The sequence below is a fragment of the Prionailurus viverrinus genome, chromosome C2, assembly GCF_022837055.1.
Source record: "Prionailurus viverrinus isolate Anna chromosome C2, UM_Priviv_1.0, whole genome shotgun sequence".
Lineage (NCBI taxonomy): Eukaryota > Metazoa > Chordata > Mammalia > Carnivora > Felidae > Prionailurus > Prionailurus viverrinus.
Genome location: NC_062569.1, coordinates 27,827,155 through 27,854,354, shown reverse-complemented (window position 1 = coordinate 27,854,354; position 27,200 = coordinate 27,827,155). Strand labels below are relative to the sequence as shown.

The 27,200-nt window shown below is 41.1% G+C and overlaps 1 protein-coding gene across 1 annotated transcript in view; it reads left to right on the top strand.

Annotated features, from left to right (window-relative positions):
* CPNE4 (copine 4) overlaps positions 1-27,200 on the top strand; it is a 496,584-nt gene that overhangs the window by 313,275 nt on the left and 156,109 nt on the right. Inside the window, exon 3 of the mRNA XM_047876436.1 lies at positions 17,354-17,533. Within this exon, the coding sequence (XP_047732392.1) occupies positions 17,354-17,533 (180 nt within the window). The remainder of the gene's footprint in view (positions 1-17,353; positions 17,534-27,200) is intronic.

Genomic DNA, 27,200 nt, shown 5'->3' with positions numbered 1-27,200 from the left:
AGTGAAGGAAAGTCAGCAAAACTAAAAGACAACTAACAGAATATGGAATAAGATATTTGCAAATGACATATCAAATAAAGGGTTAGTATCCAAAATCTACAAAGAACTTATCAAACTCAACACCCCAAAACACAAAGAATCCCATAAAGAAATGGGCAAAAGACATGAATAGACACTTCTCCAAAGAAGACATCCAGATGGCCAACCGACACTTGAAAAAATGCTCCACATCACTCATCATCAGGGAAATATAAATCAAAACCACAATGAGATACCACCTTACACCTGTCAGAATGGCTGACATTAACAACTCAGGCAACAAGAGATGTTGGTGAGGATGCGGAGAAAGAGGATCCCTTTTGCTTTGCTGGTGGGAATGCAAGCTGGTGCAGCCACTCTGGAAAACAGTATGGAGGTTCCTCAAAAAACTAAAAATAGAACTACCCTATAACCCAGCAATTGCACTACTAGGTATTTATCCAAGGGATACAGGTATGCTGTTTTGAATGGGCACATGTACCCCAATGTTTATAGCACCACTATCAACAATAGCAACATACCAACAAAAAGAATGGAAAGAACCCAAACATCCATCGATGGATGAATGGATAAAAAAGATGTGGTATATATATACAATGGAGTATTACTCAGCAATCAAAAACAATGAAATCTCGCCATTTGCAACTACGTGGATGGAACTGGAGGGTATTATGCCAAGTGAAATTATTCAGTCAGAGAAAGACAAAAATCATATGACTTCACTCATATGAAGACTTTAAGAGACAAAACAGATGAGCATAAGGGAAGGGAAGCAAAAATAATATAAAATCAGGGAGGGGGACAAAACATAAGAGACTCATAAATATGGAGAACAAACTGAGGGTTACTGGAGGGGTTGTGGGAGGGGGGATGGGCTAAATAGGTAAGGGGAATTAAGGAATCTACTCCTGAAATCATTGTTGTACTATATGCTAACTAATTTGGATGTAAATTTAAAAAAAAAATTTTAAAGGCTAAAAAAAAAAAAAAAAAAGAATGAGCAAGGCAGGGTACAGATTAAGGATTAGCTAGTTTGAATAATTTCGGTGAGCTCCATAGAATAGGGGCTAACCCTAGCAGTCTGTTACCTGTCCCTGGGCTGACTGGGATAGAAATCATGGCCCAGAGCATAAGAGCTGGGCAAAGGAGGTCACTGGGGGTATGGGCTGTGAATTCGTTGGTTTGCATATGAAGATCATGATCCAGGTTTCTTTACTGTCTCTAAGAATTAGCCAGCCCTGACAGGGACAGACCAGACCCTCCATGGTCAGCAGGACCTCGAGATATGAAAGCATGAAAAATATAGAAAGTAAAAAGTCATAATTAATACATTCATTCTGTTTTGCCTATGTTTGTGCATATGTACTAGGCCAAGAAAAATAGACCTCACATTGGATCAAGAAAAGCCAGCAAGCTGGAAATGAACCATGAACAATCTATAACCACTAAGCTTATTCTCTAAGTAATTAAAAACTGTCCATTCTCTGGCCGTCAAAGCCAGTTAAAAAAAAATCTTATTTGGATTCAGGCATAGAATTAGAATCCCAGAGTTAGAATAAACCTTAAGAATTAGTCCATTCCATGGGTCGCTTGGTGCCTCAGTCAGTTAAGCATCGGACTTTGGCTCAGGTAATGATCTCATGGCTTGTGGGTTGGAGCCCCGCGTCAGGCTCTGTGCTGACAGCTCAGAGCTGGGAGCCAGCTTTGGATTCTCTGTCTCTGTCTCTCTCTCTGTCCCTCAACTGCTCTCTCTCTCTCTCTCTCTCTCAATCTCTCTCTCTCTCTCTCAAAAATAAATAAACATTAAAAAAAAAGAATTAGTCTATTCCTCATCCCTCCCTGCATCTCTTATTTAAATCTCCTCTTCTTCATTCCTGCTAAGTGGTATCTTATTCCTTCTTCAGGTTTTTCTGATTGTAAGAAAGGTCTTCTCTGTATGGAACCAAAATCTGCTTCATTTTGGCCTCAGCCTGTTAATTCCTGAAAGCCTGATGTCTTGCCATACAAATACAAAAAGCATTTAGCCCTTCTCCCAAAACAGCTGCCAAATCAGATAAAATGTGCATAATGGGCTTGCAGAACTGATGAAGAGCCACTCGAATTCGTTACACACATTGTACATCTAAAGATGTCACTTATGAGAATTTGTTTTCTGTCTTGCTTTCTGTGAGCAGCAATGTCTCCCCTGCAGGGCACCACAGTGTTGCCAATAGCCACCACTACACAGAATGTCCTACCTGTGTACTCAAGGCTTACCACGGAGTAAATGGGACCTTGAGTAGGACATCTATGTTATAAACTGGACTCCATGCTCTGGGTTGAATGATAATGTATTTAGTTTAAGGCTGAACCCCTAGGACCTAGCTCAGTACTGGAAAAATCACATGCATTCATTAAATCTTCACTGAGTGAATGAATACACTTTGCTATTTGAAGTGAAAACACTATCTTTCAGGGGGCCAAGGTTAGGCACTGAAATCACTGATGTGGCTACAAGAAAGCAATATTTTGGATTACATTTCCTGAAGCTTCTCACCTGTTGAGCAAAGAGCCAACATAGAAGGGCTATTGTATAGCTTCAAGGAAAGAGTGAGCATTAGGAACTTAGCACAGAGCCCACGGTAAGCTGTCAAATCACTCCAGATATTACTGATTTGCTACTTTTTATAATCATGAGAGTGCCCAACCCCATGCTTATAAAATTGGGCCTGTAATAAATATTGGTTATGGATGATCATTTTAATGATGCTGATGGTGATGATAGTGTGATGGGCAAGTTCATCACTTAGAGATTTGGCTCCACTCACTAATAGTGCTTATATCTAGTGAAGCACCCCAAGGTGAAGCTCTTCAGTATGACAGGATGACTGACAAATGAGTAAGAGTGATGTCACCGCATCAGTGGAAGACACTTCTAAAAGAGACATATGCTCCATAAAAGAAGCATTGTATGCTGTATGTACATGTGTATGTAAATACAGGGGAAGTTTAAGAATGGAAAGGGAAAAAAAGAAAGACAGAGAAGGATTTTTACCTCTTCTAATAAAGACATTATCTTGTGACAGCCTTAGAGTACTTGCCACAAAGAATCAGTCTACCTGAGTGGTTGGCAGTGAATTGAAAATCCGTTGAGATTAATTTTCTGATTACCAATCCTTTTCATTTATCAAAAACTCTCTCTCTCTCTGATGTTTACAAGGAAAGAAACAGGAATAGGAGGGGGAAAATATGCATTTGGAGAGCTTTGTAGTATATGGAGTAGTTGAATCTTCTGGGTGGAGAGGGAGCTGTCATTGTATTAGTCTAGCACATTCTAGTATTCAGCCTACTGATGGGGGACTCAAGTCCCAGATGATCAGGATTGAACAAAGAGGATGTGCTTCTAAAATGTTGGGTATCCATCCTACCATGCTTTCTCTCAACCCTGTGTGAGCAGCTTCAACTTTTAAATTAACAAATAGGGGGCGCCTGGGGGGCTCATTCGGTTGAGTGGCCGACTTCAGCTCAGGTCATGATCTCGCGGTTCGTGGGTTCAAGCCCCACGTCAGGCTCTATGCTGACAGTTTAGAGCCTGGAGCCTGTTTCAGATTCTGTGTCTCCTTCTCTCTGACCCTCCCCTGTTCATGCTCTGTCTCTCCCTGTCTCAAAAATAAAATAAAACATTTAAAAAAAAATTAAAAAATAAATTAACAACTAGAGTAAAATATTGGAAATTCCTTGCCTTCAAGAAGAAATCTTTTAGAAAGTAGTAAAGCAATATATATATATATATATATGTATATATTTATATAAATGGGGCAGAAGGAGTGGGTGCTGGTTGTTGGGTTTCAGTGAAAAGAAAATCCAGGTATATAGCCACTGACTAGCAAATGGGCAACACCCCAGATGTGTCACTCAGCAGGGCCTGCGACATAGGGCTAAACAAAGCTGCGTGGTCTAAATTGACTGTGGAGAGAGGGTCAGGGGCCTGTGGCACATATTAGAATCCACTTGAGGCTGAGAAGAAACTCATTTCTCTCTACTACTCTACCTATTTTCATAACATTTTAAGGAAAGCTCTTTAAAATATATGTTGTTGGGTGTTAACATATGTATCTCTGAAAAGAAAAGGAGGGTTTAAAAAGTTTGGAAAATACTAGAAAAGTTAACACATTTCTTTGCTGCAGAACTCAAAAACCTTTAATATAAATCCCTCTTGATGGCTTTCTAAGAAAAAGGGATAGTAGGGTGGGCTTTCAAAACTCGTTTGACTACAGAGTGCTTTACTTCCAGGAGCTGCTTTTAGAGCTAGTGTGCTACAGTGCATGTTCCAGAATGCTGCTCGAAAGCATTAATCACCCCATTCAAAGGACATTCAGTGATGTCTGATCATGCACCATTCTCTTAGCTGACCAGTCACATCTGGCTTGGTTCCAGGACCTCTTTGACTGATGCTTGTGTAGGGAGCCACCTGCTAGCCCATTTCTTGGTATGGCCTAGTTCCATAGTGTTGCCCCCTTCAGAGGATTTGTTTTCCAGAATTTTGTCTTAGATGTTGTGGGGGATTTGTTCTTATTGATAAAACCAACAAAAAAGGCTAGATGTGTATATGTGGTTTTTTGTGTGTTAAACTGTGATTTCTAAAACACCGGGCCCTGGATCCTATAAGTTGTATATTCAGGAAGTCATGGAATAAGAGGTTTGATGTGGTGAGATGGAGCAGTGCACCAGGAGTCAGGGAATCTAGCTGGATCCACATCTCAATTGCTTCCTGAATTGGGGAATGTCATTTTAAGACCTATGGGCCTCTGTTTCCTCTGCTAAACGTTGAATCACTGGAGTAGAAGAGGAATGACATACGTGTAACACATTAGCCACTCCTACCTCCTCCTACACCCAGGGAAGACATTGCTAAGTGATCAATAGTCCCACTAAATACAGAGATAGCCTCAGGTGCCTTTGTAACACCGCATTCCCACCAATCACTCTGAACTAAGAGCAGGATAAAAGGTGCTGCCATTTTTATACTTGATGAACTAAGAATAAAAGATCTGAGATAACTGCTATAAGCGGCATATGCCTCATGAGAAAAGCAAAGTGTCAAGAAGAGGTAAGCACCCCTCCGTTAATGAAAGAATGCTGTGGGCATAAGGTTGATGTGCTGTCACTACCCAGTGACATTTGGAGAAGGGCCACTTGGATCACGTGACTAATTCACAACTTGGACAATTGGGAATTGACTTACAAGCAGAATGGATATTGGTAATTCTAAAGGAGTTGGGGAAGAAGGAATTGGGACCCAGGGGGCTGACCCCAAGCTATGGACAACCTCTTATTGCTTCATCCGTGCACGTGGACAGCTATTATGAGGAAGGCGGAGGCACGCCTTGGCGAGTCCACCTTCACAGTGTGCTGGCTGGTGAGCATGTTGGACTTGGGATGCGTACACAGCACCCTGTAGATGAGTTTCTTTTCACTATTTCAAACATCAATTAATAAGAAAACTAAGGCTCTCCAGCCTTGGACGACCTTTCCAGAGGACTCCACAGCTGTGACAGAGAGATGAGAAGGTGGGAACATCCTGTTAATAAGCAACATCTGAGTGAAGTGCAAATTGCTTTGCACTTGTGTGGGATTAGCCTCCAAGCTCCTGGATGAGGAGGATCTGACATTAGCCACAACTTGGAGTGACCTGCAATCCAACACCTTCCCACTCCCAATCCTGCAGGCCCTGCCTGCTTTTAGAAGGCAGGAGTGAATTTTGTGAGGCAGTTTCTGATTGCTTGATATTTATGTGCCAGCTTACAGCTGGAGTGGGAGGTAGAAGGCAACTGATTTAGGATTGAAAAACACCATTTATGGGGTGCCTGGGTGGCTCAGTCGGTTAAGCGTCCGACTTCAGCTCAGGTCACAATCTCACGGTCCATGAGTTAGAGCCCCGCGTCGGGCTCTGGGCTGATGGCTCGGAGCCTGGAGCCTGCTTCCGATTCTGTGTCTCCCTGTCTCTCTGCCCCACCTCCATTCATGCTCTGTCTTTGTCTCAAAAAAATAAATAAATAAACGTCAAAACAAAAAAAAAAAAAGAAAAACACCATTTATGTTATAGAATCTTCTTTTTTTAATTAATTAATTTTGATGGGGGAGGGGCAGAGACCCAGAGAGAGAATCTTGAGCTGGCTCTGCACTGTCAGCATGGAGCCCGATGCAGGGCTCGAACCAACGAACTGATCATGACCTGAGCCAAAATCAAGAGTTGGATGCTTAACCGACTGAGCCACCCCAGCACCCCTGTTATAGAATCTTCTTATGTCCTCTTGGCTTAGAGCATTCAGTTTTCTCCTGAGTTATTCTAAAGGGGCTCTAGCTAAGTGAAGGAAACTTGAAGAATAAAATACAGAAGAAGGGAGAAGAGAAAGTTTGAAGACTGAGAAAGGTGCACTGGATACTCAACAGTCACACTAAAAAGGCTTTAGGGTCTGTCACCCAGCTGAAGGTGTTAAAGATTGTTTTCTTCCCAAAGAGCATTTGGAGTATTGAGTGTTGGGAAGGGTACTTCTTAAAATCACTGTAGTCAGAGGGTACCTAAATAGATGTGTTCTCTTTAAGAGAGATGCCATGTGCCAGGAAAGAAGTTTAGGGGAAATCCCAAGTGGCTCTATCATTTAATAGCTGGTGACTTTGGGCAAGTTAATTTCTTTGACCCTAAGTTTCCTCATATGTAAAATAGTGGTAGTGGTAATATGTGGTTGTTGGGGTGACTAAGTGGAATAATATATGTGAAGGGGTTAGGACAATGCCTGGTGCATACTAAGGTCTCAATAAATGTCCTTTATGATCCATTGTTGAACATGATTGGGGAATACAATATTGTGGCTAAAGAAGAAGTTACCACATGAATCCCATATGGATTACCACTTTTCGAGGTCCTAAAAGATCATAGAATTCACTCATCATGAGCCACCAGACTGGACAAAATTCCATCTCCCCTTGGGGGATGAAAGGCTCTTCCAGGTTTTGCGGTATCTCGGGCCATTTTTAAGGGCATACCTGAATCAGTCAGAGTTTCAGCCAAAAAATATGTTTATAAAGGAAACATTTATAGCTGTGTCAGCAAAGTTAGAGGGATTAGCAAGAGATGCTGAGATGCTCAAAGACTGGCAATAGTGAAAAACTACCACTAGGCTTACTGGGCAGGCAGAAGTAGTAGTGTTACCAGAACCCAGTGAGAACTAGAGCCTTTCAGGAAGCATTTCTAGGAGATTTGTAGGGGGAGGGACATAGTCACTGCCAAAATTGCCACATGAGGCAGGAAAGAGGCAAGCAAAACATACCAACCTCTCTTTTCTCCCACTTTATGATCTCCTACTTGCACATCCCATTGGCTGAAGGAGGCAGAGTGCAGAAAAAAACCCAAATGAATCAACCCATGCAGGCCAGTTTCTTGGGGCACAGAGCAGAGCAGAAAGATCTGGAGATGCAAAAGAGAATAACCACCACACTCACTAACTCTTGCTTTACAAATTGGGAGCACACCATTAATGGAGTGGTCAGTTGGACAAGACATCTGAATAAACCAACCCATAATGTGGTTATTTCATTCAGTCTTCATGTCCTATAGCAAAATGAGCAGCAGTCAAAATGGCACTTCCACAAAAGCAGAAATGTACCAGTATACAAAGTCTGATCCAGGAGCTGGGGTGTGACACTCAGAATAGATCCCACAATACTTTGTTTCCTGGTCTCTGTGTACCTTGGGGCTGAGTCATAACAGTTGGTAATATAATATTACTGGTTTTCAAACTTAACTGTGGACATTGGTTAAGATTTTTAAACTACTAGGTAGTTTAGCCATACCATAGAATGGGTAGCTCATAAACAATATGAGTTTATTTCTCACAGTTCTGGAGGCTAGGAAGTTTAGCTCAAGGGAGTCTGAGATCAAGGTACTGGTAAGTTCATTGCCTAGTGAGAGTCCTCTTTCTGGTTCAGAGACTGCCAGCTTCTCACTATCTCCTCACATGGTGGAAGAGGAAAGGGAGCTCTCCAAGATCTCTTTTATAAAGCCACTAATCCTATTCATGAGGGCTCCACTCTCATTGAATTTAAAATTCAATTCCTCAGGCCCACTAGCCACATTTCAAGTGCTCAGTAGCCATATCTGGCTGGTGGCTACCATATTGGGCAGTGCAAATTTAAAACATTTCCACCATAATGGAAATTTCTATTGTATAGCACTGGTGCAATGACAAAACCCCTAAGCTAAGTGGGCTGGGGCTCAAGACAATGAGACATGGAGTAGAAAGCAGGAAACTAAGCCACACAAACTGGGCACTCATGTTGAGGAAAAGGAATAGCTGTAGAGGACACAGAGGCATTCAGCACAGGAAGACATATTTGAGCCCCCTGCCAGTATGCTGATTTAGTCGGCATTGACTCTGGCTCTGTATGGATGGAGCCAACAGCCTAGAGGGGCTGGAGAGGGCCAAAAAGGAATAGGAAGAACCAGAACCCATCATTGTGACACTAAAGACCTCTACGAAGGTGCTTATAGGTTGATGCTCATTTTATTTACTTCTGAGCCACACTCCTGGGCAAGGTGATGTCCACTCTGAACAATACAAGCCTGGAGCTATGTCAGGTGACAAAGGACTGTCTAGCTCTAGTTCTCTAGCAGGCTCAGCTCCAGGGCCCCCAAAATAGAACCTAGCTGGCACAAGAGCACAAGAGGTCCTGTTACATGAGAGCCAGGCTAAGCGTATAGCCAGGCTAAGATGCCAGGAGGGTTCAATGGATCAATAGAGAGACGTTTGTAATCCTGAACTACTTACTCAGTTTAATCTAGAGCATTTGAAGGTTTTACCATGTGGTGGGTGAAGAGTGCCTTTTTTGGAGATAAATCCGTGAAAAAAAAGCCAGAATGGATATTTCTTGAGAGAGGTAGAACGGTGTATTTGTTTCCTAGGTAACAAAGTACCACAGATTGGGGTAAACAACAGAAGTTTATTCTCTAACAGTTTGGGAGGTTGGAAGTCAAAGATCAAAATGTTGCCAGAGTTTGTTCCTCCTGAGGGCAATAGGGAGAATATTTTCCATGCCAGGAGATTTGCTGGCAACCTTTGATGTTGCTTAGATTCTCCAGTCTCTTCCTTCATGTTCAAATCCTGGGGATTTGCTGGCAACCTTTGATGTTGCTTAGATTCTCCAGTCTCTTTCTTCATGTTCACAGGATATCTCCATGTATGTTTGTCTGTGTCCAAATTTATTATTTTCTAAAAGACCAGTTGTATTAGATCAGGGTTTACCCTAATCTAGTATGACCTCCTCCTCATTTAACAAATTTCTTCTATAACAATCCTATTCCAAGTAAGTCACATTCTGAGGTACTGATGATTAAGACTTCAACATATGAATTTTGAGGGGTATTATTCAACCCATAACAAATGGTACAGAAGAAAGAACATATATTTTGGAGTCAGACTGACTGGGTTTGAACCTTGCTTTTGCCACTGCTTTTCCAATGCAGTTTGATTTTATTATCTGCACAATAAGGATGATATATTTAACAGATTCATTTGTAAAGTGATAAATCTGTGGTAAAATGAAACACTTTTATGTATCACCAGTTAAGAAAAGATGCTTCCAATTAAACAATGGCATATCATCAATTATAACATGCCTCTCGAGTTTAAATATGCTAAAGTGTGAAATAAAATTATGTTTTAAAATCAATGAAGGTAAAGACTAAAGATGACATATAGAGTGCCTTCTGTGGAAAGATAAGAAGGTATACAATAAGGGTGCATCACTTTTGTACCTCACCCCTTCCTTTGCCTGAGTGGAAAAGTTATTATCACCATTGGTCATCACCCAACTTGCCGTCCACTTCAAGACCGAATAAAATAATTTACTGGGCAGGGGTCAAAAGGATTCTCTAAGGAGGTGGCTTTTGGGAAGGGTGTTACCCCCACAAAATTTTTATGATTGCTTCAAATAGGAGGTGTCTTCCAGCATTTCTCTCTGGAGGACCCCACTATTTATTCCTTTGTTGGCTAACAATTACATTCATGCAGATGGTTCTGAGAACCAGAGAGCCTCGGAGAAGTTTCTGTTTTTTTAGTTGAGGGTGAAGGTTGGATTACTAGGGGACACCACTAGCTTTAGGGCACGTGTAAGTCTGCGTTGATCAGGACTCATGTCTCCAATGTCAGATAGGTAGCATCCAGCGATGTCACCCCCTCAGTGACAACTCCAAACACCTCTCCACATTTCCAAGTGCCTCCAGGAAAGTGAGTGTTATCCCCAGTGAGAAACCCTAAGCTAAACGAACGTGTCCAGGTGGGAGGTCAGCTTCTGCCTGGTATTTTACGATAGAGGGAAGCAAAAGCTGCCAAATATCAAGCATATCTTCAGTTTTAGAAACTGATGAGCAGGCACCCCCCATCCATGCGGTAGGCCAGCCAGGCAACCAGGAATGATGGGACCCCAGAATGTAGACATATCTTAAAAAATGGCACCAGTAAACTCAAGTTTCTACATGTGACTCTTTATATAACCAGTAAAATGTTGAAGAGTTCTAGTCCTATCAAAGTAGAGAATATACTTAAACTGAAAATAAAAGCCACATCTCACAGCATCATCCTATCATCTCTGTTGAGTGCTTTGTGTTTGTTGCAGCTATAGGGCAAGCCACCAGTGCTGCAGCCAGTCACTTGAAATCAGCAGCCGCTAGCAGCTGAAATCCTGAAATTGAATAACACTATTTCTGATGGCTCAGTGATTTATTTTTATTACCTAAATTTTATGTGGTTTAATACATCCTCTTGGTAGTTATGTGGTTTGAAAAAAGATAATAAATCCTTTCTTTTCTTCCAACCCTCACTGAGTAAATATTGAGGAAATATTTAAGGAATATCAGTTTGAAGGAAAAATTTATTATAAGCTTGCCAGAGTTGGGGTGGAGGGAATCCTTGCGTCTCTCTCTGGCTCATGATGTCTTTCTTCACCAGTACCTGTTATCTTTGGGATAAGGGCCTGTACTTCTCCAGAAACCGTAGACCACTCAATGACTGGCATTAGTTTTATCTCCTGGCTTTACCTTCCCCCCACTAATATCATCACATTGCTTAGCCCTCACATCCCTCACCTCTTTTCCAGCCCTTGGAAGCCCAAGGGAGCAGACAGCCATTCTGTGCATAGTCTTGAACCATTTCATGATGACATTTGTTCCCTACACAATCCAGTCGCTATGGATGATGTTCAGGGCCCCCATTATACCTTTAATATAGCCAGTGGATAAACCAATCTGCAGAGGCACAACCACAACGTCACTCACTGAATTTCCCTACCACCTCCACATTTTACATTTGTCATCTGGTGTGTGCATTACTCTGAGCAACATGGTTTAGGTGGAAAAACTTCAAGTTTGCATGACTGTATAACATAAAGGTAAAACACACAGACTCAGGAGCTTGACTACCTAGGTTCAAATCCTACCTTTTGCAAGCTGTGTGAAATTGGGAAAGTTACAGAGTCTCTCTACCTCCTGGTAAGAGGGTATAATAACAGTACTTACTTCATAATGTTCTCATAAGGATGAAAAGAGAGTGCCTGTCAAATGATTTCAACAGATATTTCATCAAAGAAGATATATAGATGGCAGAGGCTCCTGGGTGGCTCAGTCGGTTAAGTGTCCAACTTTGGCTCAGGTCATGATCTCACTGTCCATGGGTTTGAGCCCTGTATCGGACTCTGTGCTGACACCTTGGAGTCTGGAGCCTGCTACAGATTCTGTATCTCTCCTGTCTCTGCACCTCCCTCACTCACACTCTGTCTCTCTCTCTCAAAGATATATAAACATTAAAAAATTTTAAGAAGGATAAATAGATGGCAAATAAGCATATAAAAAGATGGTGATCATTAGTTATTATGAACATGCAAATTTACATCACAATGAGATACCACTGCACACCTATTAAAAATTTTTTTTTTTTTAACGTTTATTTATTTTTGGGACAGAGAGAGACAGAGCATGAATGGGGGAGGGGCAGAGAGAGAGGGAGACACAGAATTGGAAACAGGCTCCAGGCTCCGAGCCATCAGCCCAGAGCCTGACGCGGGGCTCGAACTCACGGACCGCGAGATCGTGACCTGGCTGAAGTCGGACGCTTAACCGACTGCGCCACCCAGGCGCCCCTAAAATTTTTTAAATTAAACATACACCTATGTCAATACTATGTATTTACCTAAAAGAAGAAATATATGTCCATACAAATGCTCGTACATGAATAAGTAAGGCAGTATAATAGCCAAACTGGAAACAATCCAATTGGACATCAGTGGAATATTACTCAGCAATAAAAAAGATGAACTATTGATGTACATAATAATGAATAAATCTCAGAATAATTATACTGAATGAAAGAATAAGACAAAAAAGACTATATACTTTAATATAAGCTTATCGAGGATACACACTGATCTATCATAACAGAAAGCAGATGGGTAGTTTCTTGGGAATGGGTAGGGGGAGAGATGGGAGGAAAGAGTTATGGAGGGGCATGAGGACACTTGAAGGGGTAATGGCTATGTTCACTATCTTGATTGTGGTCATGGTTTCACAAGTATGTATATATATCAGAACTTATTGAATTGCACGATTTAAATATATGTGATTTATTATATGTCAACTGAACCTGAGTAATGCATTTTTAAAGTACCTTCGGGGTGCCTGGGTGGCTTAGTCAGTTAAGTGTCCAACTTCACTCAAGTCACAGTCTCATGGTTTGTGAGTTCGAGCCCCACATCAGGCTCTCTGCTCTCAGCAGAACCTGCTTCAGATCCTCTGTCCCCCTTTCTCTCTGCCCCTCCTCTGTTTGTGCTCTATATCTCTCAAAAATAAAAGAAAATTTAAAAAAAAATTTTTAAAAGTAGATACCTTGACACAACATGCCTTTTATAACTATTAACTATTATACACTTCAACGTTATACTGAAAAATGTTTTAGATGAAAATTTTTTTAATGTTTATTTATTCTGTGTGTGTGTGAGAGAGAGAGAGAGGTAGAGAGAGAGAGAGAGGGAGAGAGAGAACCCCAAGTAGGCTCCATGCTCAGCATAGAGCCTGATGCAAAGCTCGATCCCACAAACTGTGAGATCATGACCTGAGCCAAGATCAAGTGTTGGACACTCAATCAACTGAGCCACCCAGGCACCCCTAGATGAAATTTTTAAAAGAGCATCTCAGCAAAAGCAGTACTTGATCATTGATTCTATTGCCATCATACCATAACCTAGCCACATTTTTCAGTTCTTTCAAGGAATTCTCATGAGGAAACTTGAATTAAGGAAAACAGTCCAGGCTTTGAGGTCCAAAGGCATGAGTTCAGGTGCTCATTCTTTCATCCAGTACTGTGTGCTGGTATTTGTCCTTGACTTTTCTCATGTATAAGATAGTACAAAGTTACATCACATGATTGCTATAAGAATCAAATAAAAAACTGGATGTACGCATGTTCTGCAAATTATAAAGCAGCATGAATATATCAGTAGTTATAACTAGGGAGGAAAGGAGATAATCAGAATTTTTGAAGAGTGGGTAACAGGACCAGCAAGATTAAAATAAACCTTGACAAAAAAAAATCTCACACAAGAGCAAGGGATAGACCCTACATCTCCGTAATTTCCTTACTCTGATATTACCACATCAGAATTGACTGTGACACTTTTAAAACTGCAGATTTCTAGGTCCCACCCTATACTTGCTTAGTCAAAATCACCAATGGTAGAGAATAGGAACCAGAGTTTAAAAAAAAAAAAAAAAAGGCTGCCTGGTTGATTCTAACCCAGCTGGTAGCACCAATCAGTGGATGGTCTTTTGGAAAACAGTCACCTTGATCTAGATGCCTTTCAATGAGGAACATGAGCTATCCTAGGCTCTATTGCTCAGATTAAGCCTCACTTCAGTCTCCAGAAAAGATAATGCATCTCCCTTAATGACTATGAATGGAGAAAGTTTTGAAACATCTTCTAAATATGCATTTAGTATTGCAAGCTCTTCCTCTACCTCATCCTCCTCCTTCTCCTGAGCTCCTCTATGCTTTTAGGATTCTTATTGGCTCTGAGATTGTCTTTGGAAATTATCTGTATTGGTAATACAATTGTGTATTTCTTAGTTTATTTCCAACCAATCATTTCCCTCAAAAAAACAAGTCATTCCATGTTGCATGTTGGCAGCTTGCCTTGGATAGACTGTCTGAAGTGTGTGTCTTGATGCCAACATGAACTTTATATCTACGTGGAATCACCATATGAAGATCAAGAAGTGAGAAGAAAAGCAGCAGGATCAGTGCACATTAGCCCTTTGTGCCATCTGGGGTGGTTAAAGCAGAGGAACAAAGATTAGAACTGGGTGGAATTTCCAGTCTCCTATCTCTTATCATCTCAACCTGCCTAGGACTCTATTCTTCCATCCACAAGGAGAGAAGATTCCTTTTCTGTGTCTTGAGGATGTCAAATCCACCTATAAGCTAGTTCTTGGGGATTATTTCAAAATTCTCTATCAAAAGGCACCACGTGAATGTAATGAAAATTCTTATATGGCTCATTATTCTGTGAATTTGGACCAGATATTGCAAAAACACCTCTAGGGCTCAGACAAGGAAACTCACTTAGGGAGAATAGCTTGGAAACTGGAGAGTGAGTGCCCCATCTGAATGAGGCAGTCCCCAATTGTTGCCATGTAAATGTGGCCCCAGGGTGGCAGACATTCTGATTTTTTTCCAAAGGTGGTGGGGGGGGGGAGAAGAAAAATAGTCCCTTCTATGGGACTGTTCTATTTTATCTGTAATTGCCTTTTATGTTGCCAAATTAAGGGAATAGTACTTTTATAAAAAATATTTTTAAAGCTTTTTATTTATTCATTTTGAGAGAGAAAGAAGTGCGAGTTGGAGAGGGGCAGAAAGAGAGGGAGAGAGAATCCCAAGCAGGTTCTGCACTGTCAGCACAGGGCTCGATGTGGGGCTTGATGTAGGGCTCAAACCCACGAACTGTGAGATCATGATGTGAGCTGAAGTCAGATGCTTAACCAACTAAGCCACCCAGGCACTCCAAGGGAAAAGTAATTTTAAATGGGACTAATAAAACAGTTCCCAAGTCAGCTTGAACTTGCAGACTGCTTGTTTGTGACCTCTGACTTACACTATTATTCAAAACAATGATTTCTTAACAACTGAAAAAAATATGCCAGTACAGTAAATCCTTGTACCTATACAATCAGCCAATGACATATTCAGTCCTGTCCTGCAGAATGAACATTATATAAAAATCTAAAACCCAGCTCAAATAGAAACTGAGCTTTAAGCAGAAGACAGAGTAGTCAAATAACCATTGGTCTGCCTAGTCAACAATAGGTTGGGATTTGGTTTCCTATCTGTTGGACAGGGACATGACCAGAATCACATTCTCCTTCTCACAACCTGGATTGTCCATCCCATCAAGAAGACCAGGTGAGGGGCGCCTGGGTGGCTCAGTCGGTTAAGCGGCCAACTTCGGCTCAGGTCATGATCTCACGGTCCGTGAGTTCGAGCCCCGCATCAGGCTCTGTGCTGACAGCTCAGAGCCTGGAGCCTGTTTCAGATTCTGTGTCTCCCTCTCTCTCTGCCCCTCCCCTGTTCATGCTCTGTCTCTCTCTGTCTCAAAAATAAATAAATGTTAAAAAAGAAAAAAAAAAAAAAGAAGAGCAGGTGATGTTCCTTATAGGACAACTCTCTCACACACAGGGCCCAGAGGGAGGGCTGGAGCCAGGGTCAAAATACTGAATGCAAGAATGTCAAGGGAGGCTGCAGCAAGTATTGAATTTTTTCTTTGCTTGATAACATGTATGTGCGTGATACAGTCAAACACCACCTTCCCTTCATTTTTTTTCTTTGAGAGACTATTTCCCTGTACCGTAATAAAAGTGCAGGAAATCGTTTCCCCAATTGGTGCTAATGAATGACACTTGGGAAGTATCCAATAGACCATGTTTCTATTTGAAAGCTGAAAGTACATGTAGGCTCCCGTTGATCTGTAAAATATGAGTAATGGATATTTCCAGTTGAGAAATACTGTAAGATCTTGGGTTAACTGTAATTTGGTCCTTTAAGACTTCCCAGGATATAAATGGTATTGTAAATGGTATTTTTATATGTGATGGGCATAGAAGAAAAGAACCTTAGTGGTAAGGGTACCAGCAAAAACAGCATACCCGGAGAGTTTCATCTAAAGTGTTAAATTCTTTTTAGAGGGACTCTTTCTAGGGACATGGGCAAGTATAATGGAGCCAACTAAGGACGAGTGAAGCTCACTGGGGATAACAACAGCAGAAAGTCATTAGCACCCCTTAGTCTGAAGGGTCAAGACAGGGAGGGGTGATTGTGTTACCAGAACCCAGCAAAAGCTCCCTCCTACTAGCAGAATCTCTGTGTGCAGAGGCATGGTGTGCTGCCAGCACCTCTCTATCCTCCCACCCTCTGATCTCCTGCCAAGTCTTGCCTTTGGATGACTCAAAGCAGAACCTACAGGGTAATAGAGCCCAATCAATTCCACCCATCGAGGTCAACGTCCAGGGGCAAGAGTAGGGTGGACAGTGGCAAATACAGATCTGGGAGAGAGGGGCAAATAAGGAGTTATTATCACAGAAGGCAAGGGGAATCATAACTCACGGAATGTTAGAGCAAGAAGAGGCTTTTCATCTTCAAATCCTCACTTTGTTGATAAGGAAACTAAGGCCCAGGGAATTAAAATGACTGAGTAACCATTATAAACCCAATAAAGGTATACTTGAGACCAAAGGCAGTCATCTTCATATCCATTCTCATGGCCTTCCCACTTCATTATTCTAGGACTCAGGAGTTATAAAACTAATGTTAGGGTAGGATTCGTTAAAATGGGGTACCTGCATGGTCATTTGCCATTATTGTGCCCATCAGACTTCACTGATCTCTTACAGATTTCTTTCCTCCTGAGCCCAAATGTGCCTTCAGACTCTTTCTCATTCTAAGGCTCCAGGAAGCCACCAATAATTGATCCATCTTGTTGCCTTATTACACCCAACAGTATAGCATGCTCTAATCTTTAAATACAAAGCTTCAGATTATGCTAATAAGATTTCCCTCCTTGACACATGGCTCATTCTCTGATGGTGCTTCCTTGTGTGCTTTCAAACTGCTTCACTCTGGTGACTTGATGGAGGGCATTTGTGTTTTGGAAGAAGGAGAATCACCATAAGATCATTTCACCTAAAGGGTAATAATAAAAAGCCCTAATCCCTGGTGTTTTTTCTCTTCTCTCCTTGCAGGTTGACAGAACAGAGGTGATTCGCACCTGCATAAACCCGGTGTATTCAAAACTGTTCACTGTGGACTTTTACTTTGAAGAGGTGCAGCGCCTGCGGTTTGAAGTTCATGACATCAGCAGCAACCATAACGGGCTGAAGGAGGCTGACTTCCTGGGTGGCATGGAGTGCACGCTCGGCCAGGTGGGTCCACAGAGGGCCCTTCCCACTCCTTGCCTCCTTGGGGCCTCTCTTCGTCCCCTTTTTCCTGTCTCCTCTGCTTTATTTCTCCCTTTGATTTTATTTTCCTTTTACACGTAGCATTTTAGGAGTTCCCATTCACTGCAATACCCATTATAGTTAACTTTATATTTACATAGGGATGATGCAGCAAATATGTGAAGACTTACTTATTTTGCAAAATTAAATGTTTTCTCTTTTGAATTCCTTCATTCTGTCAGTTATTTCACAACTATTTACTGGCACTTTCTACACTCTGATCGTGTGTGCTATATATAGTCTGATGCTGTTACATTATAAATTTCCATCTCCCAACTCAACTATGAGAACCCCCATGCAGGGAGTACTGCTCATGTACATGTATTCCAAGCTTTTGGTGCCAAAATATCCCAAGAAAGGGGATAAATAGCTTTTGGTGCATGAATAAATGCTTTTACTTAATCCTCACAATTATGTGAAATAAACATTATTATATCCATTTATAAATGAGAAAACTAAGACTCAGAGCAGTTAGGCCTAAAGCCTCGCACTAATAAGTGGCAGAACTAAAACTCCAACCAGGTTGGTCTCACCAGAAACTCCGTAACTTTACATCAGGACACTTTTACTTTTTCCTTCCCTACTGCCATGCCCAGGTTCTGAGGGGAGGTCTAAATGAAGAAACAGCCCTTGTGTTGAGGAAGTGGACATTCTAATTGGAGAAGGCACACTACATACACCTAAAAGTAATTCATGGTGCAGCTTAAGCCATAATGAGACAAAATATCCTGGGCTATATTCATAGGGTTGTAGGCCTTCAGGAAGGGAGAGCTCTCTGCTAGAATCACAGAGACATTGTGGATTCAAACATTGAAAAAATATAGTCCATAGATGGAACAAGGAGGAGGAAGACCTTTCAAGTAAGAAATCAATACAAACAAGGCCTAGAGGTCAGAACAACCAGGGCAGGGGTAAGGGCAGAGGAGACCCAGGTTCACTGAATCAAGGTCAGATGCTGATTTACTACAAAACTAGTGAAGATTGAACTTCAGAGCCCCTCACTTGGGTAAACTGCTTCCAAGGCTCTGTGTGACATTTTTATTTGTAGTCATGTACTTTTTTCTGAAAGGATTCCAAATTATATAAACCTCAACCCTCACAAAACCTGCATCAATCCCATGCAGAGGCAAGGGTGTGGTTTACGGTTTAGTAAGGAAGATTCTGCCTGGCAAAGAGGTGACGAGCCTGCATGTTTATTTGTTTTTACCATGCCTCATGCCACTTATCACTAATTTCTCCATTGTGAGCACTGAGTGACAAAATAAATAATGTCCTCGTATACCTTTTTCAGCAAATATAGTGATTACTTTCATAAGATTGTTCCTTGTTCCTTTAATGAAAGCCAAAAGCCCAATGTAGATGAAGGCAGAGAAGGACTCTGGGATATTCTCCATAAATATAATCTCTCTCATGACTTTTGAAAAGAATTGATGGTAGATAGTTCCAGAGTCTTGCCAGGTACAATGCCTAATAAGTAGTACGCATTGAATGAATGAATGAATGAATGAATGAATGATTTCAGGTAGAATTCTGTAATGTATAAATAAAATACAATGATTTAAATGGCATATCTTATAGATATAAATGAGCCACTCCAAGATTCTCTCTGAGATTATGTACATCCCCTCATGTATAAAAGTTAGATTCTTCCCTAAGAAACAAATGTAGATCAATGTAGGAGTCATGTGAATCAAAGATCTTTTTCATCCAAAGATTTAATCATTTTGTCCATGTGAATAACCCTCAAACTTACATCTTTAGTCTGTCACAACCCTCATCTTTCCAGCAGCCAGTAAGTCCTTGACCCTCCACTCTGTGCCAGTGGTGTAGTGTTGAGCTAAAAACATTGTCCCTATACTCAAGCAGCTCACAGTCTAGCTGGGAATAAAGATGGGAAGCAAGTAATTAATTAAATTATGCAAATAATGAATTAAGTTACAACCATTATAATTATTGCTAAGGAGAAGTATTAGAAGAGGAGAGCAAAACTGAGAGAATGGTGTCAGGTGGAGAGGAGATCAAAGAAGGATTCCAAGGGGAAGTGACATTTACACCGAGACTTAAAGGGAGAGTAAGCGGATCAGGTGAGAAGAAAGAGGAAACATGTTCCAAGCAGATGAGAAAACTATATACAAAGCCTCTGGATTCAGGAAGAAGTTTGGCATATGGTACATAGTAGCTTCATTTGGGTTTCCCACAAAGCTAACTCTGAGATATGAAGTCAAAGGAGGTGAAGGATATGCCATAGCAGAGTGAAAAAGTGAGACAGGAAAAGGAAGGCAGCCTGTAATAGTGTTGTCAAGCCATCCACCACTGTGGCCAACCGGAGCTTAATTCTGCTGGGGAAATTCTGGAAGCCAGTGTAGAACAGATACCACTGAGTTATCTCACCCCATAGGTGAGGAACAGGGGCATTTATATTCTTGGGGAGATATATATATATATATATATATATATATATATATATATGGTTCATCAGTTATTGAGGGCTTTTTCCAGGGTGGGAACATCCATCCTCCAGTATTTCTGGCTTATTTCACAGGCAGCAAAACAGGTTCCAAAGATCCCAAGAAGCTTACAAGCAAAGAAATGCAGGTGCTGGTGGTCAGAAGTCAATGGTGTGCACTGAAGTCATAGAGCCTGAGTATATGAGCAGGGCATCATATCAGCTGTCTACCCAAAAGCCAATCACTCCACCCTTTAAGCCATCAGGTCCTGATCATTTTCTACCATGTGGCTGTGTGGACAATAGCCCTATCCCTAGCTCGAGGGCGAATGCTGAGTATTATCAGCCAATCATATGAATCCTGTTCCCTTTTGCCAGAGATTGGTTTAGGGGTGGGCTGGTGGCCAGTTCTAATCAATAACACATGACAGTTTTTTCTTGGAAAGGTTTTTTAGCCTAACGAGAGAGAGAGAGAGAGAGAGAGAGAGAGAGAGAGAGAGAGAGAAAGAGAAGGAGAGACACCCAACACCCACATATGAAGAAAGAAGTCTCTACCTGTCATTCTTGGAACTACTGCAGCCACTTTGTAGCAGGGATGAGGATGAGAGCACCCCTAAGGGGAAGTCAGAGCCAAGACAGGTGGAGGCACTGGCTGACATTCTGTACATGGAGCCCACCTTGTCTGTGGACTCCTTATTATAAGATAATAAAGTTTCCTGGGATGGGATTTTCCATTCCTTGAGCTGAAAGCATCATGATTGATATAGAGTATATCAATGAAAGCATATCAGTGGAAGATGGATGGACTTTCTAGAGTGGGGTGAATAAAGGGAAATGGGGGGGAGTGCATTGCTTTAAGTTTTTAATCTCTCAAGATGAGGAATATCTAGAAGCGAGCACTGAGGATAAGATTACAAATAGTAGTTTCTAGTTGTATCTTGAGACTTGAAAGAGCTTCCATACTGACCATTTGACCCTCTTAACAAGTTTGGGAGGACAAGTGTTACCACCTGCATTTTATAGCTGAGAAAACTGAGGATCAGAAAGGTTCAGTGTCCTGGCGGAGCCAAAACCAGAAGTCAGGATCTTTTGGTCCCTAATCTGAAAGCTCTTTCTTCTGCCATTTAGGGAAGGATAGTGTGGAGAGGCCACATGCTGAGATCTCTTTTAACATCATGGCTTAGATGAAACAAATGAGCAGCAAGCCAAACTTGTTCAGTGTAGCCTTAAGCCATGCTCCCCAAGCCATACTGCTTTCCTGCACCGCAACCCCACACATACCCCCCTCCCCGGGGACAGGCTAGCCTCTCTGGGTATCTTGTATGTTCATGGACAACCACCCTTTTATATTATCAGCCATGTGATAGGTACAATTGACCTTTCCATACTTTTGGGGTGGGCACTAATTGACTGAAATCAATCAGGATATCCCATTTTTGTGGCCACAGTGATTAGTTCAATGAAGGTATGTAACGAATCAGAGATAGTGAAACGTAAAAACATATTTGCTAGAGCCTTGTGAGAAAGAAAAGGTGAGGCTGTGAGGTCTGGAAGTGATACCCTTCAAGGGGAGAACATCGAGCTGCTGTGGGAAGAAAAGGAAGGGTGATAACATGACAAAATGTGGATGAAAAGGAAAGAGCCTGGCATCTTAAAGGGAAGAAAAGAGAGAAATTGGGTCATATTATTTGCATGCTAGATAGTGTCCTGTCTGTAGCCAGTCCTTCCTAGGAATTTTGGTCAATAGCTTCACTTTGTTATTTAAATCATTGTGGGATAATTCTTTTTGCCGCTTGCAACATGGAGTTCTAACTAATTAAGTCATATTCTATAGAACCCCTTCTCCAAGCCACAGTGACCTTTCCAGACTCCAAGATCCTGTAACCCGTCTCCATCTCATTCATTTAGTAACTCGTTCTTCACTGCCTCCAGAAGTTCCTTTTTCTCAGTTCATTAAAATAATTTCTCTCTCAATTAACATTTTTATACATACTATCTAGCCCTCCAGCTAGTTTGCAAGTTTCTTAGGGCAGAGGCCATAATCAGTTCTTCCTTTTTGTGTCTAATGCAACACCGTGCTTTATATATCACATATGCTTAAGCCACATTTACTGATTAATTTTGAAAATTTTAAATCAGTATGAACTTTTAACATGGTAAGTTTCGTTCAGTCACGTATTTGTTATTTCAACAAGCATTTAGCAAGTGCCCCAGATACACCAACTTGTCTCTAGTAGGTGCTAGAGACACCAAGATGAAAAAAGAGAGAGGCTCAGCCCCAGAAGTGCTTAAAATTAGCTGGGAAATTATTAAAATTATTAAATAAGTAACTAAGATGCATGTTATTTAGTGCTGCAACAGGATATTTTCCAGGGGCAACAGGGGAAAGACTTACCTTTGCCTACAGGGAACCAGGGAGGTCTCATAAGAAAAATGACTTTGGGGGCACCTGAGTGGCTCAGTTGGTTGAACGTCTGGCTTCGGCTCAGGTCATGATCTCCCAGTTGGTGGGTTTGAGCCCCGCATCAGGCTCTGTGCTGATGGCTCAGAGCCTGGAGCCTGCTTTGGATTCTGTGTCTCCCTCTCTCTGCCCCTCCCCCACTCACACTCTGCCTCTCAGAAATGAATAAATGTTTAAAAAATTTAAAAAAAAAAGAAGAAAAATGATTTTGGACCTGAATCTCACAGGATGAGTAGGAATTCACGAGCAGATAGAAGAAATAAGGACCCTCTGGGCAAAATGACCAGGGCACACAAAGGCACAGCAGCACAAGAATAGCAGAGAACTCTAAGGGATTCAACATGGCTGGATAGTCAAAGGTTGGGAAAAGGATAACAGAGGCTGGAGAGGAGAAGAGGAGCCAGACCAGAGGCTTTTAAGTGCCTTTCTCTAAAGTTTGGAGAGCTTGGATGTGTTACACTGGAAGTCCTGAAGGGTTTTGACCAGGGAGAGGACAAGATTGGATCACTTTAGCATTCCTTGAAGGGTGAATGGGTGAGAGTGGATATGGAGGCAAGGAAGCCAGTTAGGAAGCTCGTGCCGTAGCAGGAGCATCTCGTCAGAGATGAGGGCAGTGGTGATGGAAGTTGAGGCCCAGGAAAGAGTTTGGCCAAATGCAGGATCAACAGGCCTTAGAGAATGGGTGAAGGAGGGAGGAGTTTGCAGGTAGCTGGCTCAGGTCCTACAGGAGTGATTTGTCTGTCTTTCTGGGGAATCATATTGAGGAGTGGGGTGAGGAATAGAGTGTGATGCTGGCGTGTTGAGCTCAGGATGTCTGTGGAGAATCCAGAGGAGGTTGCCACTTGGCCTCTGACCATGAGGATCTGGAAATTATCCAGATTTGGCAGTGGACTCCCTATGGCCCATGCAGCCTGAAAATGGATGAGATCCCTCAAAGAAAATGTTTTTTTTATTTTTGGAAGGTAACTCATTGATATATGAACAAATCAAATGATTTTTTAAAAATTGAGTATCTGACAACATCTCTTTATACATTCTTTCAGATTAAAGTGTGAAAATGTTAACTTTTGATGTAAATTGGAGTTTTCTCTTTTTTTTCTAAGTTGTTTTTCTAAGATCTCTAATATGATCCAGCAAACACACACACACAAACACACACAAATCAACATTTTTTTCTTTATAATTTCAGTGGTTCAAGAAGATTCCTTTCCTTGTACTGGTTAGTTAGGCAGGGGATGGCTGGATCCAGGAGCTGCTATAGGAGTGGTGCATTCAGGGTCTGAAACACAGTTTCATAATGCTGAAAAGCACTTACTGTGGAGCCTGATGGTCTGGTGTCACATCCCAGCTCAGCTGCTCTCAAGTTGTATGTCCACAGGCAAATTCTTGCAACCATTTAAGACTTAGCCTCTTCATATACAAAATAGAGATAATAATAGAGCTGGCCTTGAGAAATATTGTGACAATCAAGTGAGAAAATACATACAAGGTGCTTAGCAGAGAGAGCATTCAGGGTATGGAAGCTGTTATTAAGGACATGAAAATCTAGGAAATGATGAGAAGGATCAACATACATTGGGGCCAACTTTGTTTCAAGAGTGAAAGTGGAAGCAAAAAGGGTGAAAACAGTATGACAAAACACCATATCCTGGGCAATGAGTAAACTGAACTTATGACTTTGCCTCAAGTTTGTTGAAAATATTATTTAGTCAAAGGTTTCAGTGTGTGTGTATGTATGTGTGTGTGTGTATTTACTTTTTTCAGACTATTTTTAAATGAAAGTGGTTTCAACTCAGGTCTCTGAAATAATTGGGGGACAGGTATTCCAATTCCTATCTGAGCTCAACTAAGGCCCCAAAGGAGAGAGAAAGTGACATCCCAAAACCCATGCTGGAAGTCACACATTCAGAGCTGTCTCTTCAAGACTGTCTACTTGCCCTGTCCATGTGAGTTTACCACATTCTCACTCTGATATGTGAAACAGGGGGATTTGTGGCTTTTAGGAAAGGAAAATGGCAGCCCTCAGCATGCTGGAACCTGACATTGGCCATGAAGTTGAATATAAGCACAGCCAGTGACTTAGCACTGAGCAATAATGCCAGATGAAGGTTCATGTCTCCAAGAGCACTCCAGGCAGAACTGTGTGTTCTCAGCAGATGGATGAGGGGGGCAAATCACAGAGATGCAGGGTGGCCAGAAAGCTGTGTACTCGTTCTGGGTGAGCTTGAAGACCGTCCTCGGATTTCTGTTGGCAGAAAGGAGACCAGAAGCTAAGCCCCTCTCCTGCTGCACCCAACAGAGGGCATGCCAAGGACAGCCATGGTCCCTCACTATCTCGAACAGCAAACAGACCTTCTTCAAGGTGCCACCTTCACTTCTTTCACTGCTTACTAACTAGTCCAGTCATCACCAAATTTTTCCACTTCTTCATGCACCAAATACAGTGGGAACACCGAATCAGAAATAATGAGAATAATAAATGTAGTAAACTTTCCCTGGGTACTTTTTATTTACCAGTCACTGGGCTAAGCATTTGTTACATCTCACTTAAGTTAATCAGCTTGACATCCCTGGGAAATAGGCACTACCATTATCCTCATGTACATCTGAGGAAATGCACTGAATAAAGCTGGGTGACTTATTTAAGGCCACACAGCTAGTAAATGGTGGAGCTAGAACTCAAATGCAGATCTGTTTGCCTCCAAAGCCCCTTGTAGCTCATCACTAGCTAGTGTAAATTGGAATGTAGTATCTATTAATGCAAAGCCAAGTTGGAGTTGACCTTGCTAGGGTTTTGTTTTATTAGTTTCAGTTTATTTGTTTGTCTTATAAGAATCCTCTTGGAAAAAAAAAATATATATATATGTATATGTGTATGTATATATATATTGTGTATATATATATATAGGCCATATATATATGTGTATATATATATATACATATATATACACATATGTGTGTATGTGTATACATATGTGTGTATATGTACATATATACACGCACGTATATATACACATATATGTATGTATGTATATGTATATATAAGCATATGTGTATGTATATATATACATGTATATATATACATAAATATTTTTTATGTATACATTATGTATACATTTATATATACGTGTACATATATATGGCCTTGGTCATCTTTCCTCCATGTTTGAGTGTTTGCATACTGAACTAACTCTAAATACAGCATGGTTTCTTAAATAGTATCAGTCTCAACCTCCCAAAACCAGAACCTTATAAATTCAGCACCCAGAAGGTACCCCCCCTGATCTTTTCACCCTTAATCATGTTGAACAAACCCATCAACCAAATTTAGAAGTTGTCCCTAGGTTTTATCATTGCTTTTCCTGTGGGTGTTTTCTCTTCTTCATGGCTCAGAGGACTGTGTATAGTCTTCCACTCTTCATTGCCATATAGCTTTACTTTAGTGTATTCCTTCCCTCAAAGCTCAGATTTCTGTTAAAACTGAGAATGTCTCTATAAAAAAAAACAAAAACAAAAACCTGAAGCAGGCTCCAGGTTTTGAGGTGTGAACTCTTTGCACAGAGCCCGATGCAGGGCTCGAACTCACGAGCTGTGAAATCATGATGTGAGACAAAGTTGGATGCTTAACCCACTGAGCCATCCAGGAGCCCCCAATTTCATTCTTTTGCATGTTGCTATCTGGTTTTCCCAGCACCATTTGTTGAAGAAACTGTCCTTTTCCCTTTGAATATTCTTTCTTACTTTGTCGAAGATCAATTGACCATATAATTGTGGGTTTATTGTGGGTTTTCTATTCTGTTCCATTGATTTATGTATCTGTTTTTGTCCCAGTATCACACTGTTTCAATTACTACAGCTTTGTACTATAACTTAAAGACCAGAATTGTGATGCCTCCAGCTTTGCTTTTCTTTTTCAAGATTGCTTTGGCTCTTTGGGGTCTTTTGTGGTTCCATACCAATTTTAGGATCCTTTGTTCTACAGATAGTTGCATTTATCTTCACCTATCTTTGCTATCATACCTAAATCAACACTGAGTTCATCAATCAGTCTGGTGAAATTATTGAATTTAAAATTCTAATTATTCTATAAATCCTAATAATTTAAAAAAGTCATTGTCATCTGAACATATGATGACTAATCATTTAAAATTTCCTCCAAGAGGGGCGCCTGGGTGGCTCAGTCGGTTGAGCATCGACTTTGGCTCAGGTCATGATCTCACAGTCTGTGAGTTCGAGCCCGCGTCAGGCTCTGTGCTGACAGCTCAGAGCCTGGAGCCTGCTTCGAATTCTGTGTCTCCCTCTCTCTCTGCCCTTCCCCTGCTCATGCTCTGTCTCTCTCTGTCTCAAAAATAAATAAAAACATTACAAAAAAATTAAAAAATAAGTAAATAAAATAAAATTTCCTCCAAGAAATTTCCTTTAAGAAAACTCAATATACTTTTCGGAAAAGGTGCAAAATGGAAAAGAGTCAAAAGAGGATGTACTTTTTTATTTACCAAATGATACTTTGCTTTAAAATGTTTTTGCATTTACATAGCATGTTACTTCAACATAGCATTTTTGTTTATTTTTTAGAAACTTAATTTATTGATAAAATAAATTAGGATTTTATCCATAAAGTGTAAAAAAAAAACCAACAGTGGGGCAGGGCAATCTCTGATTCCTTAAAGGAGTTCTAGGCTGTC